General features: G+C 39.0%; 1 protein-coding gene across 1 annotated transcript; it reads left to right on the forward strand.

The window, feature by feature from the left end:
• The first annotated feature begins 3217 nt into the window (after positions 1 to 3217).
• Positions 3218 to 12456, forward strand: Il17f (interleukin 17F). Its single transcript, XM_026400874.2, has 3 exons — positions 3218 to 3316; positions 10883 to 11103; positions 12219 to 12456. The coding sequence occupies exons 1-3, from the start codon at positions 3218 to 3220 to the stop codon at positions 12454 to 12456; spliced, it is 558 nt and encodes a 185-aa protein (XP_026256659.2).
• The last annotated feature ends 2984 nt before the right edge of the window (positions 12457 to 15440 follow it).

Genomic DNA, 15440 nt, shown 5'->3' on the forward strand with positions numbered 1-15440 from the left:
CTAAGGACTAAAATGACATATAAACCTTACATTTAATTAATTTGAATAACATAAGTAGAGGAAGATTTTTCATGCTTGAGGAAGCAAAGAGCTACAGAAAGCTTGAAGGTCAAGAGTAAAAGCCATGATACTTTGAGGCCCTTGTGACCTAGTGTTCTGATGGTGTATTCAGAGGGGCCTGACTCTAACATAAATATGCAGTGTTCAGGAAAATTATGAATAAGTGTTTTAATGTCATTTGGTGACAAGACAGACTAAAATAAGTTATAAATATATATAGCATTTTTTTTATTTAGTGAGTAAGATGGGGAGATGCTGGCAGGAAAGAGTCTCAGTTTATTTTTCAAATTTAAGTTTTTCGAATACTGTTTAAACTGTGTAAACCTAGTGCTGTTAACTGTCTGTTTTAGTGAAAAATCAGATCCCAAATGAAAATTAAAAATAAGCAGAAAACTGAAAAATCCTTTAATGTCTCCACTAGTTAGTTTAGACCACGACATGTTGCAGAAACAAATAATTCAGAAGGAGATTTCCCAACCCCAGTGTCTTAGAACACCAGAGGCTCTTGTTTTGTTTTGTGATATTGGGGATGGAACCCAGACCCTTGCACAGCTAAGCAAGTGGTCTGTCACTAAGCTACCACCCTGGCTCCAGGAGCTCATTTCTTGGCCAGGCTGCCATGCACAATGTAGGTCAGCAGGGCGACAACTCATTGTAGTCACCCTGAGGTGGATAGGGGCTCCACCTTCTTGCCCTGCTGTCATTTCCCCACATATTTCCATAATTCTCAAGGCAGAAGAGAAGTTAGGTGAATGACACATGGGTTTGACATTCTTCTGCCTGGAAATGACTTTCACTCACATTTCATGGACCAAAGCAACTCACATAGTAAGAGGCATTTTATTGCTCTTAAATTTGCCTATCGCCATTCACCTTTCTTTTCACCAAATCCTTGGTTCTTGGTCCTTGCATTCATAATATCTTCACTCCCTCCCTAAGAAAGAGCACCCCAAAGCCCTATGCAATCAGAATATCTCAAGAAAATCTAGGATTTCTATATGGTGTGTATAATTCATTATATGAGGTCTGAGCAGGTAGAATAGGAGCAGGAAAATAGCAACAAATACTTCTATTTGGAAATAGAGCAGGAAATGCAAGGGAGTTTTGACCTGTAGCAACTTTGAAATCTGGCTTGGTTGGATTATTGGGAACTCATAGCCAGACACTTGGAATATTCTATATTACACTCTGGTTCTGGGAGTGGATCACCTCTTTTACTTTGTGCCCCCCAGATCAATTCTTTGGGAGATTAAAAGGTTTTTTTTTTTTTTTTGACCTCTTAGCCACATATGAAATGGTGTTGGTGAATATTTGGCTTGGGGGTCTTACAGTTCCTGCTCCTCAATGTTAGGGGACTGAAGTTTGGTTCCTGATCAATTTTGAAAACTCTTTCAAAAACCTAGCAAACTTCTCATTTAAGTCCAGTTTTTTTTTTGAGGCATAACTTCCAGAACATTTCTATTTCTTAGCTTTTTCATTCCTATAACTTTTCCTATCTTGATTTAAAGAACTATCTTTTTGTCCAATTAAAAGGATTCACTTCCCACTTCATTCTTATTCTTATCCTTAGAAAATTGTTTTGGTTGAAAGTTTTGCTAGATATTTCTCCCTCAAAACTTTTTTCAATCTTATTTTCTACTTTTGGATAATAGAATAGCCTCTCCCTTCCTCCCTCCCTTCCTTCCTTTCTTCCTATTTTTCAATCATGGACTTCTGAACTCTCTTTATTACCGTTCTATTTTGTTTGTAGACTATTAACTCCTTCCTGAGCTTCTCTCTTCTAGTATTACTTGGTCAAATAGAGAAAATAGCATACTACTCCCAACATTGTTTTCTAATCTCTTTCTCTAGAGCTACAAGTCATTAGGTCTAAGATCTGCTTCTCAAGTTATTGCAGGCAACAGTTTTGCCAAATGCTTTGCCGTTACATAGCACAGACCATCTTTGATTCAGCCTGCGGTTTGACCGCCTGCATGGCTTGCCTCCAGACTGCTGCCACCATGCTATTATTCAGTCTTGCATTAGGGCAGCACCTCACTTCGATTTCTTGATCTTCAGATACATTGCAGCATATCTTGATTAAATATACCTTTTTAAAATGAGGACAAAAACCTCTTGAAATTACATTTCTAAAACTAACTGTGTACCATCAGTACAACAATCTCATGTTATTACTAATTGAATTAATGCTACAGATCTGTTGATTCTGTTTGAACTTAGTGATAGCCAGTTACTAGTTCTCTAGTCTGGCATCCCGATAAGATAGTTTTTAAATTTTTTTTACACAGAGGGAGAAAACTTTGTGACCACTGGATATAAAGGTCAGTGTTGCTCCCTTCTTACATAAGGGATCATTTTGTTCTCTTGCACAATTCATAAAATCTTCTTGGATTGAATTAGGTACTCTTAGTTAAGTACTCTTACTTGTTTCTTCTTCAAGATAGCTGGTGTATTGTTCTGCACATTGAGCTATAGCTCTGTATGGAGTGGACCACTGAAGAAAGTGAGGGACTCAATCCACATGCTGAAATTTAGGTTCTCTTGCATATCTTGCTTTGGCAGCATGGATGATGTAAGCAGAGCTGAAAGCTAAATGCATGCTTCTTGCTTTTAATGAAGCTAGCTTCTCTGTGTACATGGAAAGTATATGGTGAGGCCTTAAAATTCTCTATAAGATGGGCCTGGAGACTTTAATCTGAGTAGGGGACTTTTCTTGAATCTGCATTGTTTTAATTTAGATTGTATATTGGGGATGCATATTTGGAGAAAGAGGCTGTAGACATAACTGGGGAAGGGCTAAAGTTACCCAAAATCTGTGAAGACCCTAAAAAACCATTCTAAAACACATAAGTGAATGCAAGACAGGCACAATATAAGCTCAGAGTCAATGAGGAAGGGAACAGTGCCTGAAAGATGATTCGAGAAAGCTTCTTGTAGGAGTTAAACTTCTGCAGAGGAGAGGTGCAGAGAAGACTCACAGGCATGGACAGGAGCAAAGTGGATGAAAGGCCCATGATCATAGAATTTTGATTAGTTTTGGAGGTCTTTCCATTGAAGCCAAGGACAGCTTCCTCTCTCTTTAATTAAAGAAGACTTGACAGCTGGAGGGCAGAAGAGGCCATGCAGCCTTTGCTGTCCTTACCATGTGTCCGGGAAGATGCCAGGAGACTATAGCAGTGGCACACACTGTGGGTTCCAGACCAAGTTCCTGGAACAGCTGGAGAACCAGAATGATAGGCAGCAGTTTGAAGAATCAGTTTGAACTCTAAATTACCTTTATGCAGAAGCAGAGAAGCTTGGAGGCCAAGCGTATCTTGAAGGCTGTTTGGCTTGTTTAACAGCATCTACCATCTTCTTATGCATGGAAACTCATTATGAGAAAGTTCTGAAGAAAATCTAAAATATATTCAAGGATAGAATGAGAAAATATGTGTTCCCCAAGAATTCCCCAGGAAAGACACTATCGAGAGAGGATTTCAAGTTGCTGAAATTACCATTTGTGAAGACAGAGGCATGAGCAGTGGAGGATAAAACATAAAATTAAAGATTCCACCTCCAGCTGGGACCCTCATCTACCCAGTGACTGATCACAGAGTCCCTACCTCCTCTCCAGAGCATCATTCCTTTGTATCTACTGCCAGAGCTGCAGTGCCACTTACTCCAAGGACTAACTTTCTAAAACTCCACACCAGAAGTGAACTCTAGTCTGTCAGCACCCACTTTGTGTTTCCAGATTCTGATTCATTTCAAAGAAAACAAAGTGAAGCATTTCATATTTTTTTTTAATTCCAAGTGATTTAATAAAATATGCAGTTGGTTAGTCAATGCAAAGTTTTATTTCTTACCTGCCACCAGCACCATGAATTCTCTTCATTTCTTGGATTTCAAGGTGTATCTTAGCCAGTGTTCAGTCTTGTTCCCGAAAATTAATAAAAGGCTTTTTTTTTCCAGGTGAGGGATAGACTATGTGTATAGTTAGGCTCATGCATTTTCCAGATTTCATAGAACTACCAGTTTTGCCATGATTCAAATCTTAAGATTGATTTCTGCTGTTCAGTTTCTCAAACTGAAGTTCATTGAAAAAATTATGTATAATGTTATTTGTTTTATTATATCGAAAATACCTAATTAAAGCAGTATTGCATGCAAATTCCAGTTATTTTCTTTGGAGACTTTTATGTTATTATTGCATTACCTTGAATGTTGGAAAGATGTGGTATGTGTTGCTTGCTCATTTTGGAAATAAATAAGCACAATAAAGTGGGTGTTAACCCATCAAACACCTATGTCCCTGCTTTGTCCCTGAATGTGTAATGAGTAAATATTTTAATTATAGTTTTGTTATAAGTATAACTTGTGAGAAAAAATTTAATAGGCTAGTTTTTAATCATATTGGAAACTTTATGATTCATAAATTCCTCGTATAGTATTCAGTAAACAGAAATCTGATGGTTGGTTCAGTTGAGTGAATGACTTCAAAGTTAAAATCTCAAGTCTTAGTCAATATTTCTAGCTCTTATTTTGTCTATGTGTTCCTAGTGTTTGTGTTTCTCATACCCTTCATTCTTTTCTGGGTTTGAGAGCATTGTATTTAGGAGAAAGTTAAAAAATACATTATGAGAGGTTGAAGCAGTAAGCAGTAAAAGTTTTACTTTCAGAGATATTATAGGTGCTAATGCTGAATTTGACCTTTCTTGGAAGTGGTAGTTATTCAATGTATCCCATAAGTCTGTGTAACATTTTAATTGTATAAAACTTATTTGTTACTTTATAGCCTCTTGTAGTGTGTCTGCCTTTTAAACCCGTTGCAGTACTTTGCTGAAATATTAACACATTAGTACAATTTTTTTCTTAACAAAAAAATGGAGGAAACCTATTCAAACATGTTAATAATAGTGGAAAATAACTTCATGATGCTAGAATGTGCGCAGCCTTTTGAAAAGTGCATGTGTAATTTTTGCCTTATTTTAACAGAGGTTTTAAAAAGGTAAGTTACTATTTGTTGGAAATGTCTGTGTATTCCTACGGTACCATGTGCTTCATACATGTTGACCTGAACTGAACTGGGACAAATGAAAATTTTGCCCATTATTTAAAATTACACATCAGAACATTTGAAGACTTCTATTTGCTAATTCATTTTGGTAAAAAAAAGGGATTATCAATCAGAGATAACCAAGAGCATGGCCATTTATATGTTATATGAAAATGACCATTAAGGACCATAGGGGTCTAATCATAGGGTTAATTAGAATTTGTTCAGGAAGATCACAAAACTACCTGGGGATATAGCTCCTGAGTCTCACTGATGCAAATCACTTTTTTGATTTCCTGTACAAAAAAAAACGGAGCTAGAGATGGTCCTCTTGTTTAATTCCGATTATTGCATGACTGGAAAGTAGAACACGTGGTGCATGACGAGGGTGTTGGCAATTTGTGGAAGAATTTAGAAGATCAAGACAGTAATTTGTACCTTAGCTCATCTCTGTAGTAAATCAGCTAAGAATTTTAGTATAATTTGAGGGTAATGGGGGTGGAAGTGGGGTAGAAGAAAAGGAAGATTTAGTCCTTTCCCGTCATCCCTTTTTGTAAAGGGTCCCCTTTGGTTCCCCTTCAGGAAGTGAAATAGAAAAAAAAAAAAACACAACAAAACTGCATTTGTCAGCAATGTCAGTATCTCTGGGTCAACCACAACTCAAAGACAGTAAGCAGGTCATTCAAAACAAGGACAGTGATTGCTATAAAACCGACAGGTACTCCTGTTGACACACACAGGCATACCCAGGGAGACCAGACTTGCTTCCTGCACAAAGCAAGCAACTGAAGGGAAATAATGAAGAGCCTACATGATAAAGCCATGGTGAGTAGCAATAACTCCAGCTTAAGGGTAAGTATTCCTAGGATTTCAGAAAAGCACATTTCTAGAGTTAGCCTTCATTAGAGTCTTTAAAAAATTCCTCCTCCTCCTCCTCCTCCTCCTCCTTCTTCTTCTTCTAAGCTGACTTTAATTTTGATTCTTGCTTGGTGGAGAGAAAGAAAATAATAATTAGAAAACTTATAGTGGGGTGTAAAACATAACTCCTTACCTGATGATTTTTGCCTCAGAATCAGGTCTTTGTTCTCCTGGTGCTGAAGATCAAACACCCAAGAAATGCTGAGGGAAGACAATATGTTTTATTTAAGGAAAGAGAGAGAGAGAGAGAGAGAGAGAGAGAGAGAGAGAGAGAGAGAGAGACAGAGACTCCTCCAGAAAAGAGAGGGTCCAGAGCTGGTGCCCAAGGCAGTGGGAGTGTCTTGCCCCTTTGTAGATTTTAGGTTTCCTTTCTTCTCATGCCTTCCTGACTGAAAGGTGAGAGTGACCAAAAGTCAAGAAGAGAGCTGTCCAGGGGGTGATTGCTTGTGTTGGAAAGTGTGCTCCTTCCCCTCCCTTGGAGGCTGTTAGCAACTGGGTGATGGTGGGTGTTATCTATACATTTTCTTTTTAATAATCAGCTACCAGGTTGCCCTGGTCACATTAGCATGTGCAGTTCTTGGTACACAGATGACAGGCATCGTCTCTGGTGATCACTCATGATAGAGTTAGGTTGGCCTAAAACTCTTATCTCATGGGGGGAGCTTAGCCAGTCCTTTAGGGGACATGTACGTATGTATTTTACCCAAGGAAGCTGGGTGGTTTCGTGATCCTCCCAAGAGCACAGGAGCATCCTGGAGGAGAAATGAAACACCCAGTGATGAATTTTGGACAGCTCCTGGAGGACAGAAATTTCCTGTGTTTCTGATAGCAGATTGTCTTTTCCATTGTCTTGTTCCTCTGATAGTCAGAGGGAGGTTAATGTGATGGAAATATATCCCCTTCCCTTGTGTCTGGACTCCTGCCAATGCCTGACATTAGCCAGATAAGGCCTGGGAAGAATTTAATATGGAAGTACATGAAAATAAGGCTTAGGAAATCAGGCACCATGTTATTGGCCTAGATAATCCCTCTTTTATTCTCCTTTTAAAAGCTGTGCAACTTAAAAGAGGTTGGATTTCATAAAAGGTTCATGGCATATGGCAATGATAACACTTTTATTTTATATTTGTGTATTATTTTAGAGATTACAAGAAATGTGGTAAAATGCAGTATCTAGAGGGTTTGGAGTCAGTCAGACCCACTCCCCTGCTGGATAAATGTGGGATTTTAGGTTAGTTAGTTAGCCTCTTTATGCTTTAATTTTCTTAACTGTACAGTGGAATAATAATGGCATGTACCTTATGGCATTTTTTTTGTGTGTGTGTGGATTAGCTGATATCATTGAGAGTAAATGAATCTATACTTTGTGGTGGAAGATCTTTGCATGCTTAGCTTTTGGATAGTTTGTATCATGCAATAGTAAAGATAGAGAAAGCATTCAATAAGTGTTAATTGGTATTATTATTATTAACCCAAGACTCTAAATAGATGGGAATTACTTCTTCATTATGTAAATGAACAAAGCTCAGTGAAATGATTTATTTAACCTCACTGGATACTGTAAAAACACAAGAATTGAAACATAAATATAAGTTTTCTGGCTCCAAATACAGTATGCTTCTTTCTGAAAGATTCAGAGGCAAGATTGCTAAATTTAAAGCTACTGTATCCAAGAAAATCTTTTAGGTACTTTTGTTCTCCTAAGACATTTCTATTTCTGGTTTCTTTGAAGAAATCTGATGGATTGTTAGCAAGAAACGTGACAGTACAAGAGGCTTTGGAGTTGGACTAGATGTTGAAAGATTTGGCAAGCACAAATTCTCATGGACCTACTAGCTGGCCAGCTTCTGTAGGGCATTCCTACATGGGGTGGGTATAAACTGTAGATGAGACTGGGGAAAATTCAGATGGGCTCTCTGCTGGGCTAGAGTGAGGTGCCAAGGCAGGCTGAGGATGGACATGTCCTGTTACTGCCCACCTTCAGCGGGAGCATTCTCATTCTACAGAATGAGAGTGATATTTATTTACCTGTTTTGTAAGTGACAATACAAATTCAAGTTTATAAAGTGCTCTGAACTTTTCTGGGAAGAAGTGCTCTTTGTTTTATTGCTAAGAATGAACAACAGCTGTGTGCTGTGGTACAGGCCTTTGCACCCAGCTATTCAGTAGGCTGAACAAATTTGAGACCACCATGGGCAATACAGTGAGGTTCTGTCTCAAAATAAAAAATAAAAAGGAATAGGGATGTAGTTCAGTGGTTAAGTGCCCCCCCCATTCAATCCCTAGTACCAAAAAAAAAAAAAAAAAAAGGCCTGCAGATATAGCTCACTGATAGAACACTTGAGGTCCTAGGTTCAATCCCTAGTACTGGAAAAACAAAAACAAAATAAAAACCAGCAACAGCCTTATCAGTGTTTCTGCTCTGTATTGTATAAATCTACAACTAAATCTATAGCTTTATGGAGCTAACCAGAGTGATTTGCAGACATCATCTGATTTCCTGATAAAGAGCCATGTGGTCTATAAAACTTATGCAATTCTAATATAGCTTTCACATTGTTTAAAATGCTTGGATCCTCTAGTGAGACAAAGCTAAGATCAATGTTGGTAATAATGACCTTCAATGGCAATAGCTCTAACCACTGACATATAGGTTGGAGTCTCTCTGGCACTAATAAGGCTGGTGAATCCAATCAATGTATTTATTGCTTCTTAGATGTAACTCTTTCACCTAATTGGGATAATTAATATTAGCTATGTAACTCACAACATAGTTGTTAATGTCCAGTATTTAAAGAGATGTGAAAGTATGTTTCCTAAAATTCTATAAGAATTCTTAAGTAAAAATAATAATGACTTGTTAGAAGCATGGTTATTATTACTAAATCACATAAACCTAAGGTATAGTTACTTTCAGCCTTGATCATGAAAATAGAAGTGATTCAGTGAATATGGTACACAAGGAGAAAGAGAAAACTCAAAGAGGGAATTTACTAAAAAACCTAAAATTTCTTAACTTTAGGGGAGCTATCTAAGGACCTTTTGATATAAATTGGAATCCTTTTTTTTTTAAACTTGACAGCACTTTGTCAGGATAGGAGGTGCACAAAGTAAATTCCACTGTGTAGGATTAGCTCAGTATTGACTATTGCTACCATATCAAATACTTACCATGTTCTGGTAGAACTCATTTTGATTGATCATTGCACTTGATCTTAATATTTTCTATTTTTTTAAAGTTGTAGATTGACACAATACCTTTATTTTATTTGTTTATTTTTATGTGGTGCTGGGGATCAAACCCAGTGCCTCATGCATGCTAGGCAAGCGCTCTATCACTGAGCTACAACCCCAGCCCATGATCTTAACATTTTCTGGTGGAGGAAACTGAGTCACAGTTCATAAGAATCCTGTATGGACTCCAGACATTTGACTCTAGAGCCACCACAGCATAGAGTTAAGAGAGAGTTGTTGAATGAGTGAATGATTGTGGGGGACAAGAGTAGGTGACTGCTGATCACCTTGCTTTCAACTATTTTTAGTACCAGCTACCTCAGTACAACTAGTTGATATCATGAACTTTTGGTTTACTCTTTTCATTGTTTGCCTTCAGCATCTGCAAAAGAATAAGAGAGCCTTTTAAACCAACCTGTCTAATTACTTGCCGTACCCGAAAAGTGTGAACCTGAACAACATTGGGCCCAGAAAATGAAAGCAACTAGATTTAACTCTTCTTGTGCATTATTTTAGACCTTGTCCATTCCCTATAAGGGTCAGTGGGGGTGTTCAGATGAACAAATCATGGTCATGCCGAAGGGAAGCTGGCCAGATGGTCAGATTTTTAGCTCTCCTTTTAGTTTGGTTTTCACAGAATGCTTTTTTTCTCTGTGTTCCAATGACACCAGATAAACTGATACATCGCTGATAGTATAAAATATACATTCCAGAGCTAAAGAGAAATAGTTTCCATATTCTCTGTTGTTGTGCATCATTAACGTCCCTGCTTCTTTCAATTAGCACAGATAATTGGAACTTTGCTATAGTTGGTTTTGCATAATGTTTTTCTTAATGCATCAAGCATAACCATATTGTTTAATTTAAATGTGTCATTCTGATCATTTGCTCATCCACTCCTTCATTTATTCAGAGAGTATTTATGGAACACCTGTACTATGCCCATTATCATACAGGGAGTTATAATCTAAGGGGTGTACATATGACATGAACACAAATACTACATTTCTAGATAATATAAAAATGCTGCTTGAGTGATGAATGGTAAAATTATTATTTAATAATGGTAAACATCTAATTAAGCCACAACTGAGTGGGGCCTTGATGGAAGGATATGATTCAACAGATAGAGGTGGGACAGTGAATTTTAAGAGGACAGATGGTTGGGAGGAAGGATTTTGTGAGTATTTGAGGGATCTGAGGTTGGAAATAAAAACAAAAGTGGTCATTTTTAAAGCCCGTGTTTTTGTCTAACAGACATATATGGGCTTCACATAAATCATATAAACTGAGTATTATCATACATTTGGGAACAGGAGAAACCAGGGGCTTAATAGGGAAGCCAAGACAAGATTTAAACATAGTCCCAGACTTTACATCTCTCTGTCTCCCTGTTTATAAGGTCTTGAACTATGGAGGGCTTCAAGTGCTAGGCTAATGAGATTGCTTTTCTGTTTGGCACCCAAATATCTTCAAGTATGACTGTTCCAATTTCCAGGTGAAGACTTGGGGTCTAGAGAGAAGCCCTGATCTCACTAAGGGACCAGGAAAGCTTGGTTCATCTAGATCATGCATTGTCTCATGCCTGCAAGTGACACAAGAGTCCAACCAACTGCAATCTTCTGTATGTTCCAGGTCAAGTGTCTGCTGCTATTGATGTTGGGGTTTGCCTTTCTGAGGGAAGCAGCAGCTAGAAAAACCCCCAAAGCAATGGCTCCTGTCTTCCAGAAGCCTGGGAACTGCCCCCCTCTGGAGGACAACAGTGTGAAGGTTGACATTCGCATCCTCAGTCAAAACCAGGGCATTGCCATTTCACATGACTTTCAGAACCGCTCCATCTCCCCATGGGATTACAAGTAAGTGCACAGGAGACAGATCTTAGCATCCTTTTGAAAACATGGTTATTTATTTTAATCATAAAGTAGAAAATTTGTAATATGTACAAATGGAAGAAAAAAGCCCTCACATTCAGTCTGAACAACAGAAGTTCTACTTTCCTTGGGAGCTCCAATTTTTCTTGCTGTTTTGGGTTAGGTCTACCTCTGTGGTTGAAGGTGGTAATATATTGCTTGCACTTTTTCCTTGACTTTCTGCCTTTTTTTGATTTATCCAGTTCCAGGTTGGAATTTACAAACTTTTTGTGTAGGAAAAAAGGATCCTTTAAATGAAGATAAATGGGAACCAGAAAAGTCAATTAGGGGAGAGCCACTCAAATTTGACATTGTCCTCAAGGCATGGGTATGAAGGAAGAGTTGGGGAGAAAGGCCATTTTGGAAAGTGGATGGTAGTGTGGGGACCTTCGGTGATAGTCTTGTGGTTTTGTCCTAAGATATAGGTCTTGGGAACACAAAGCACCACCATTACTCTCCAAAAATGAGCATGAAAACAGGTTTCAGGTTTTTGGGAATTGTAGCATAGATTCCCCTCACAAGAGGAGCATGTACCTTGGCAAACTGGCTGATTGCTGACTTCATACCTCCAGGCAGAAGGGACTATTGAGAGAAAAAGTAGCAGAAGGCCCTGGATTCAGACATAAGGCTTTGCTTTTCCTTCAAGTAGCAGGCTTTATAGATTGTATATTGGGAAATCTAGTGGTGATGTTCAATCTCTAGGTAAAGGATAAGCAATGATCATCATCATAATAATGCAAATAAAAATGAACTCAAAGATCTAACATTAATTGAATGCTAATATTGTAGGGGTGTATTGTATATGCATTTGTATCACTGAATGTTCTCCACAATCCCACCAGAGAATGATATGGAAGAATCACCATTTTATTATTGAGTAAACAGGTTTAGGGAGTTAACTGCCCAAGGGTGGCATATGAATCCAGGCTGCCTGGCTCCAGGACCCGTGTTACTCAGAGCTGCTCCCCTGTAGGTGAAAGCCCACTGCTACGGGCTCTTATCCATGGTCCATCTTCCTTTCTCTAGTCTCACCATTTCACTTTGGCTTGTTACTCTTGCAGCATCACCAGGGACCCCCACCGGTTCCCCTCCGAGATTGCAGAGGCCCAGTGCAGACACTTGGGCTGCATCAATGCCCAGGGTCAGGAAGATAACTCCATGAACTCGGTTGCCATCCAGCAAGAGATCCTGGTCCTTCGAAGGGAGCCTCAGGACTGCTCTCATTCCTTCCGGCTGGAGAAAGTGCGGGTGACTGTTGGTTGCACCTGTGTCACCCCCATCGTCCACCACGTGGCCTGAGAGCTGTACACCAACTCTTCTGAGGAAGCTATTGAAATGCCACTCCTTACCCACCTCTCTGCAGCAAGTCCTGTCTGATCCCCAATTTTCTCCACTTCTTAGGGCTCTTACTGAGATCTGCATGGAATTCTCAAAGCTCTGTATTAAATGTAGAGTTAACTTTCTGGGTGTTTTAGAATCATGACATAGTCCTGACATGTTCTAATGTCTTGACCCCCTAACAATGGATGGAGGAAATTTAAGGAGTCCTTGGCCCCACTCTCTTTATATAATGACCACCTCCTAGTCACACAGTTACCTTGATCCAGTGCCATTCCCTGGGATCTCTTTTGGGGAAAGAGGCCTTTGTTTCCTCTAGTTGGAAATGTATTTATAATGAGAGTGTGGGAGGGACTTTGTAGGGTGTGATGGGTTGGTAAGGATGGGGACAAGGATCTGGCACATGTCTGTAGGAAGCAATAGCTACATGTTCATGAGGACTGATAAATATTTATATTTGCAAGGGAATTGTCCATATATTTATGACCTATTGATTATATAAAATGTTGGTATAAAAATTAATATATGCAGGACTAATATAATAAAATATTATTTAAAAATACTTGAGGTGTTTATGTCTAATCTCTGTTTGTACTCACAGATGGTATAACCCTCAAGAGTTTGAAATTCTCTATTCATGTCATTTGTCATATTTCCTCTTCAGATTACTGGTGTTAGAGTTATTTTATTATTGGTGGTTCTTGAGGGTTGTTGACATGGAGAATTAAGGAAAATGGTGCAAATAGTACCCAGATTCATAGTAACACTTTACTGCTTCACCATTCCTGTTATATTATTTTACTTACAGAGCAAACATTTATCAGCCTCTATGCTAGCCACTGGAGATACAAGGTAAAGCAAGAAATGTCTATGGAAGGGGGCAGTGTAGGCAGCAACCATTCGCAGAACTCCTAGTCATTAGGGCCATGTGGCCATTTTGCACCCTTCTCATTGTGACTTCTGGTCCTTTGGATTCACCCATTGTCCTTCATCCATTTTTCTTTCTTTTTAAAAAAATTTTTTTTTGTGGTAGTAGATGGACAGAATGTTTTTATTTTATTTATTTTTATGTGGTCCTAAGGATTGAACCCAGTGCCTCACATATGCTAGGCAAGTGCTCTGCCACTGAGCTACAGCCCCAGCCCTTTTATCCATTTCTTGTGTTTCTTGTGGGGCACACGCATATCCGTATTCCAGTCTCCATGCCTCCCTGGGGAAACTTAGAGACCCTTTTATGCCTCCTTTGCCTGGATACAGCATACAACTTTTTCTCCTTTACTGCCAACATGCCACTGGCTGAGAGCACACCTGCATCATTGCTGCCTTCCAGGTTCCAGGGAGGAAGTGAAATATCTGTCTTCACTCCCACCTGGGACTTGACTTGAGATTGGCAGGTAGCAGGTGCCTGGCTCCCATTCCTTATTCTTTTATTCAGTCTGTTGAGGGTAGGGGAAAGGGAGTGGTTGGAGAGGCTAACACTTCACTTATTTATTCCAGAGTCTTTTGCTTAAGATGTAAATACTGACTTTTGTATTTAAAACTTTCAAGCTCTTGAAACTTAAAAAATCTTTCTCTCTTGGCTATCAAAAGCTTACTGTGGTTGGCTGGGGACATAGTTCAGTGGTAGAGCCCTTGTCTAACATGCATGAGGCCCTGGTTCAATCCCCAACAAACACCTGCCACCCACACCCCAACACAGAGTTTGCTATGAATCTCACAAGTCCATTTTGATGTTTAAATCTGTGCAGAGAATTTTCCTTTCTCTGCTCATTTTGCAGAAATTGCCCTACCCCAAGTCACATACATAAAAAGCCCTGTGGATATCAGTTCAAGTATAGAAATGAAGGACTGCAGGGAGAAAAAATAATTACACTTCTGAGTGTCAAGATATTATATGATTACATATGTACCTATGTGATTTCAAAGCAGAGTACTAAATACTATGATCAGATACAAAATATTAGGATGACAGTTTGCTGGGAAATGTCAGAAAGGAGATGAATATGAAATGGTTTGGAGGAAAATAAGGGAAAGGCTTTCCATGCAAAGGGAGGAGCACCTGCAAAGGTCGGAGGTATAAGAAAGCCTAATGTTAGGAGAAAAGTGAGTAGTTTCATGTGCCCGAGATAGTGTTGACATGGGGCCAGTGAGGAACACACAACAAATATTTCCTTAATGAATAATGAATGCGTGAGTGAGCACAGCTGTAGACAAAGAGGTGTAGGCAACTGGGCCCCTTATGGGTAGTTTTGTAAACTCGGTTACAGGAGGTACAAGATCATAACTATATCTCACACAGGTAACTTTGGTGATGATGAACAAAAGGAATTAGAAATCTGAAGGCCATTACCGATCGGAGAGAAGGCAGATTCTCCCTAATGATAGATTCACCTTGTTAGAGCCAGATGAACTCCTATATAGCACTTTGTCTTTCTCAGTTGCAAATGTGACCTGGAGATTTAAGAGACTTGTTTAAGTTCACTGAAGTGGTTAGTGGCAGAAACAAATTCACTGACTCCAAGTTCATGATTTTTCATGTTGATTTTGCAACAATGATATAGTGTGTCCAATAAGAACCCTTTTTGGATATTGCTCTACATGTTCTAGGGAGATCCTTGGAGAGGGTACAGAAGTACCTCCACATTTCCAAATACTTGGAGTCAGGCAGTTGCACCTCCTCTCCTTTCCACAAGGTGGCACGCTGCAGGCTGCGGTGCTTAGATTCCTTAGCATAGGTTGAAAGGAAATAAATGGCTGCTATATGACGGTGTCTGTTTTTTTTTTTTTTTTTTTTTTTTTTTTTTTTGAGATTTGAGACCCTGCTGTGCAGAATGAGCAGACTGTGTTCTCCTCCTCCTCCTCTTTCTTCTTTTCTCATCCTGCTATATTTTCTTTAAGTACAAAGATCTCTACTCTCTAGGCATGTTACCGAAAGACCATTTATT

Source organism: Urocitellus parryii, chromosome 8, assembly GCF_045843805.1.
Source record: "Urocitellus parryii isolate mUroPar1 chromosome 8, mUroPar1.hap1, whole genome shotgun sequence".
NCBI classification, from domain to species: Eukaryota; Metazoa; Chordata; class Mammalia; order Rodentia; family Sciuridae; genus Urocitellus; species Urocitellus parryii.